At 39.7% G+C, this 5,878-nt stretch overlaps 3 protein-coding genes across 3 annotated transcripts in view; all 3 read right to left on the bottom strand.

Annotated features, from left to right (window-relative positions):
* LOC137640889 (uncharacterized) overlaps positions 1-342 on the bottom strand; it is a 570-nt gene extending 228 nt beyond the window's left edge. Inside the window, exon 1 of the mRNA XM_068373350.1 lies at positions 1-342. This exon is cut by the window's left edge and continues 228 nt beyond it. Coding sequence (XP_068229451.1) covers positions 1-342 — 342 coding nt within the window.
* A 27-nt stretch (positions 343-369) lies between these two features.
* LOC137640888 (uncharacterized) lies at positions 370-1,229 on the bottom strand. Its single transcript, XM_068373349.1, has 2 exons — positions 880-1,229; positions 370-754 (listed from the first exon to the last, which is right to left on the bottom strand). The coding sequence occupies exons 1-2, from the start codon at positions 1,227-1,229 to the stop codon at positions 370-372; spliced, it is 735 nt and encodes a 244-aa protein (XP_068229450.1).
* Positions 1,230-1,333: 104 nt separating this feature from the next.
* On the bottom strand, positions 1,334-5,616 carry LOC137640887 (uncharacterized). Its single transcript, XM_068373348.1, has 2 exons — positions 3,867-5,616; positions 1,334-3,699 (listed from the first exon to the last, which is right to left on the bottom strand). Exons 1-2 carry the CDS (start codon positions 5,614-5,616, stop codon positions 1,334-1,336), a joined length of 4,116 nt encoding a protein of 1,371 aa, XP_068229449.1.
* Between the last annotated feature and the right edge of the window lie 262 nt (positions 5,617-5,878).

Below are 5,878 nucleotides of genomic sequence, written 5' to 3'. Positions count from 1 at the left end.
TAATGTTGACAAATATTCTCTTCGCCATCTAGTCCAGAACAAGTTAGCCAAGAATTGAACATATCGCCACCTCTGTCTCAGATACATATCTCCTTTCTGAAAAACACCAGGTGGTGGCATCACAACACTTGATTTCTGTGTGAGAAGCTGTGCTGGACTGAGTGGTTGTAAGTCATCTGGGCTGTCACTGACTGTGGTCAAAGGACGGTCATTCACTATAGCCTCAATTTCTGTGAGAAGAGTGCGGTAACTCTCATCATCTAGTCGTCCAGCATGTTCCTTGAAGAGAGGAGTCAAGACCTTTCTTACAGTTCTAATCTGACGTTCCCACACACCTCCCATATGACTAGTTGTAGGGGGATTGAAGGTCTAGCTGATGCTTTCTTTTGAGAGGAAAGCTCTGACCTGATCATCATTCATCTCTTGCAGTGACTTCTTTAACTCCTTCTCAGCTCCATGAAAGTTTGTCCCATTGTCACACCAAATCTTCTTTACATTTCCTCTTCTAGCAACAAACCTTCTTAAAGCATTTATGAAGGACGTTGTGTCTAATGAATTGGCTGTCTCTATATGAATTGCTCTAGTAGACAAGCAAGTAAATAATACACCATACCTCTTCCTGATTTGCCTTCCTTCTTTGACTTCCTGTGGCCCAAAGAAGTCAACACCTGTGTGTGTGAATGGAGCAGCTGGAATTACTCTTTCCAATGGTAAATCAGCCATCTTCTGGTTTAGAACAGGGTTTCTCATTTTTCTGCAAATGACACATCTTTGTAGAACCTGGCGGACACTTGCATTAGTACGAATAATCCAGTAAAGTTCTCTAAGTTTTGCCATCACATGGTTGCGTCCAGCATGAGTTATTTTTCATGTGTGTACCGGATAATCAAAGTGGTAATATGACTCTTTCTAGGTAATATCATTGGATGTTTCTCGCCAGCTGAAATTTCTGCTTTGCAGAGCTGTCCATTAACGCGAAGAAGCCTGTCTTTAGGATCAATGAAGGGATCTAGTTTATAAATGCTACTGCTACTACAAAGTCCTCGGCCCCTTGACTCTTCGCTCTTTTGTAAGAGTGTCACTTCCTTACTAAAAGTTTTCTTCTGAATATATCTGATGACTGCTTTTTCAGCAGCATCTAATTCTTCTGTTGTAAATGAACCATTAATTCTAGCTTGTCTCTTAGATTTCAGTATGGAAAAAATACGGTGATACACAGCAACAGCCATCCTCAATCGATGCCATGAAGAATAATACTCAAGAAACTTATCAACAGCATTTCCCTCCCCATCTTCTGGATGTACTGCAAAACTTGTAGATCCTTCCAATTCAACTACACCATGGGGCATTCATTTTTCCACAGCTCCTCTGGTCCTTTAAGAAAATATGGGCCATCAAACCAAATGTTACTGTTCAGCATTTGCTGACTTGTGAAACCTCTTGATGCAATATCAGCAGGATTCTCTTTACTCTGAACATATCTCCACTGTGTATTTTCAGAGAAATCCTTGATTACTTTCACTCTATTTGCAACAAATATAGGAAATCTCTTTCTATCATTAAAAATATAGTGAAGAACTGTTGTAGAATCTGTGTGATAGAATGTCTGGTCCACTGTAATCTGCAGCTCTTTCAAAATGTGTTGTGCGAGATTTATGGACACCACTGCAGCAGTCAATTCCAGTCGCGGTATGGTTGTTGCCTTTACAGGACACACTCTAAACTTTCCCATCAGCAGAGCAGTAGAAATCCTCCCACTGTTATCAGAAAGTCTCATGTATGCTGCAGCACCATAGCCTTCATTACTAGCATCTGAAAACATGAGCAGCTGTGTGGAAGTCACTGTACCAAATCCCTTTGGTTTGATACATCTTGGAATCTTTAAGTTACTCAGGATTGGTAAATCATCAAGCCACCTTCTCCAGGGCTTCAGGTATTTTTCGGGAATAACATCATCCCATCCCAAGCTGCTATCCTGACAAACTTCGCAAAGAATTCTCTTAGCTGGCAAAAGAAAAGGAGCCACAAAACCAGGAGGATCATAAAGGGAACATACTGTTGACAAAATACCTCTCCTTGTAAATGGTTTTGGGTCCAAGCTTGCGGAGAAAGTAAAGTAGTCATTTTCAATATTCCACTGAAGACCAAGAGCTCTATCTACATGAAGTTCATCATAGTCAAGATCACATGTTTGAAGATCTTTTGAACGGTCCTCTTGTGGGATTGATTTCAACACCAGCCTGCTGTTACTCACGAACTTTGTCAGCCGAAAACCTCTTTCCTTCAATGCTGCTGTAACGTCTTTCACAAGTCTTAATGCCTGCTCTTCTGAAGGTACAGACTTTAAATAGTCACCCACATAAAAATTAGTCTTAATGGTGTGTTCTACATCTGGACCATACTTATCTCTTGCATGGTCAGCTGCTGCCCTCAAAGCATAATTGGCGATGCTAGGTGATGATACTGCTCCAAAGATGTGAACACCCATCCGATACTCTTTAAGTTCGCTTTCAAGTTCACCACCAGGCCACCATAAAAATCTTAGGTATTTATGTTGATCCTTTGGTACCTGAACTTGGTAAAACATAGATTCTATGTCACCCATCAAAGCCACCTTTTCTAGACGAAATCTGAGGAGCACTCCAATCAGGGAATTAGTCATATCAGGACCTTGCATCAACCTGTCATTAAGGGAACTACCCTGGTATTTAGCACTAAAGTCAAAGACTACTCTAATCTTATTTGGCTTTTTTGGATGGTAGACACCATGATGAGGTAGATACCATGCAGGTTGTTCATCATACGACTGATCCTCCGGAACCTTATAAGCATATCCTTCAGACCCCAATTTCTCAACAAATTCCACATAATCTTCATGGTACTTTGGATTTAGTTTCATTTTTCTTCTTTGCCATTGTGCTCGTTTTACTGCCTGTTCTCTATTGTTTACCAAGTTAACTTTATTGGTTCTAAATGGTAGGGGAAGCTGGTAGTGTCCATTGGTAAACTGAATGTTTTTTGCCACTTCTTTGAGGAACTGTTGATCTTCTTGTGACAGACCCTTCTCATCAGGAACTCTACCAACATCTTTCTCACTAAAGTCTCTTTCAAACATATGGACCACAGCTGCAGGAAGAAAACATTCCTTTACCCTTTCAAATTCCTGAAGAAAGACATGGTGACATGAAATACTGTTCTTCTCTGAAGAGTATTTAAAATGTAGAGGTCCACTAACAGTCCATCCATGGTGGTAAAGAACTGCATAAGAATCTTGACCCTTGGCTGGAAGCACCTCTAATGGTTGCAGTGCTTTAGGGCAATTACTGCCAATCAACAAACCAATCTCCAGATCAGCTTTATAATCAGGAATCAAATCAGCAATATTCCTCAGACCAGCTACCTTTTTGAGCAATTTTGGTTTTGGTATCTGTTGATGACTCACTGGGATATCTTGACGAGTAAAGGTTTTTGGCAGATCAATAGTGTTGTTTCCTTCCATATCTGTAACACACAAATTATTAACCGCCAAAGTATTCACAATGTTTACGCCATGCATGGTTTGAAGCTTTAAACATGTCTCTGTTCCAGATGCACCTATCTGCTCTCGTAAACTCTCTGTGATGAAACATCCAGTGCTGCCATTATCAAAGAAGGCATAAGTGTCCAAAACTACTTTGTTTCCTTTCTGATATACTTTTACTGGGAGAATAGCCTTTAATATTGTATTTACTTCACTAACATGATTGGTAGTACATGTGCTAACAATAATTTCACTTGCATCTTTGCTTGATGAGCTATCATCTCTTTATGTAGCTTAAATCCGTCGATATGCAGTGATGTGGGATGCCTCTTAGAGCATGTCTTACATTGCTTCCTTTTCATACATCCTTTAGAGGTATGGTTGAGACCAAAGCATCGAAAACACAACCTTCTCTCCTTAAGGAAATCTATTTTTTCTTCATAGGTCTTCTTAGCAAAATTCCAGCAATCGTCAAGATCATGGTTTTTCTTGCACATTGGACATGATTTCTCTTTCTCAGACACTATTGATGTCTTTCTATTTTCTGGATTCAGTTCTGCTTGGGTAGCAAAGCTTAAACTTTTGCTCTTTTGTTGACAAGATCTGAATTTGAAGCTACCAGAGTTGTTTTCAGGCTTTGAGTAATTATTTTGAAGAGCAAACTTGCTGAATGCTGGGTCGTTTGCTGCCTTTGCCTTTTTATAAACAAATTCAACCAAATCTGCAAAATCAACTCCTCCCTTTTCTTCCCTCAAATGTCCAGCCAGGCTACACCACTTGTTCTGAAGAAATGACGGAAGTTTTTTAACAACTGCTTGAAGGTTAGGAAGATGATTTAGTACTTCCATGTGTGACAAGCTGGTCATGGCATGTCTGCACTTAATAAGGAATAAAGCAAATGTATACAAGCTATGAGGATCTTCGTGTTTCAGTGCAGACCAAGAAATAAGTTTCTTAATATGTGCCATCGACACCTTGTAGGGATCGCCATACTCTTGACTGAGCAAATTCCTAGCTGTAGTATATCCTTCTGAAGAACTCATATATAAGCATCCACCTATCAAGTCTTTGGCTTCCCCTTCAAGTTGCTGATCCAAGTAGTACAGTTTGTCAGCATCACCCGAAGCATTTGGGGCAATTCTGGCATCAAATGCCATCATGAAACTGGCCAACTCAATAGGATCACCTTTAAATTTTGGTACTTCTATGCTTGGAAGCAACATTGCTGCAGTCATGTGCTGCTGTGTCTTCAGGAGCATCTCTTGTTGGGACTGTAGTTGCATATCAAGTTTTGGCTCGGAGAACCGACACTGGCTAGAACTACAGGGAACGTTCGCTTTCAACTGAGGAGTATCTGCTATTATATCCGAAGGTTGTGGTTGGAACGGGTCTACATTTGGATTCAATTGGGAAGGAGTATCTTTCGGCACGATATCCAAAATATTGTCAGCTTCAGCATAAACTCTTTCTCTTGCTTGAGACATTGCAATTTTTGTTTCTAATTCCAATTGCTCTTGCTTTTTTCTAAGTATAAATTCTTGCTCTTCCCTCTCCTGCTTAAGTCTGAGTTCTTGCTCTTCCATCACTTTTGCTTTTTCTCTCATAGCACGTTGAGCCATCAATTCTGCCAGTCTAGCTTTCTCTTTGAGGCGAGCAGATCTTACACTAGTTCTGCTGGACTTGGTCCTGCTAGTGGATGAGGAACAAAGACTTTTTCTATCAAGATCTGCCGTCAATTGCAATTCACTTTCCTTAACCCAGTTATTCATTTCTGTAATGAAACGATCAATGGATACTGTATTTTCTGAATACCTCTTATTTACTGTGTTTCGTTCACTGGAATCTGTTAAATGCTTCTCATATTGCTGAAAACATTCATCATATTCATCACGTAATTTACAGAAAATAATCATTTCAGACTTCACCAGATGGAGATTATCAAAATTATCCATTAGTTTTAAGATCTCATTTCTCCTTTTGGTCACAGCAGACAAAGCAGCAGTTTGGGCATTTTTCAAAGTTTTCATTTGCTCTTGTATCACTTCGAGACAATCTTCACTGACTATAGACACAGCAACTTCGCTAGATTCCGGCATTTTCAAAAACAAGATTTTTTTGAACTAATGTAGCTGCCGTTTTCTTCAAAGCCACAGGGATGAGATTGAGAATAGACACAGATACTGTTACTCACGACACACTTTATTAAAAATTTGATATAACTGTAAAAGCTTATGATGTAGTTGGTCAGTACTCCAAGACCAGAGAACCAATGATGAGTACTTTGCTAGTAGTGCAGGGCGACGAGGTTCAAGAAACTGAAAACAACAAAGTACAAACTTACTAAATTTGTTAAAAAGA

This window comes from Palaemon carinicauda, chromosome 5, assembly GCF_036898095.1.
Source record: "Palaemon carinicauda isolate YSFRI2023 chromosome 5, ASM3689809v2, whole genome shotgun sequence".
Lineage (NCBI taxonomy): Eukaryota > Metazoa > Arthropoda > Malacostraca > Decapoda > Palaemonidae > Palaemon > Palaemon carinicauda.
Note: the sequence above shows the minus strand (reverse complement) of the source record. Positions and strands in the feature narration are given on the sequence as shown.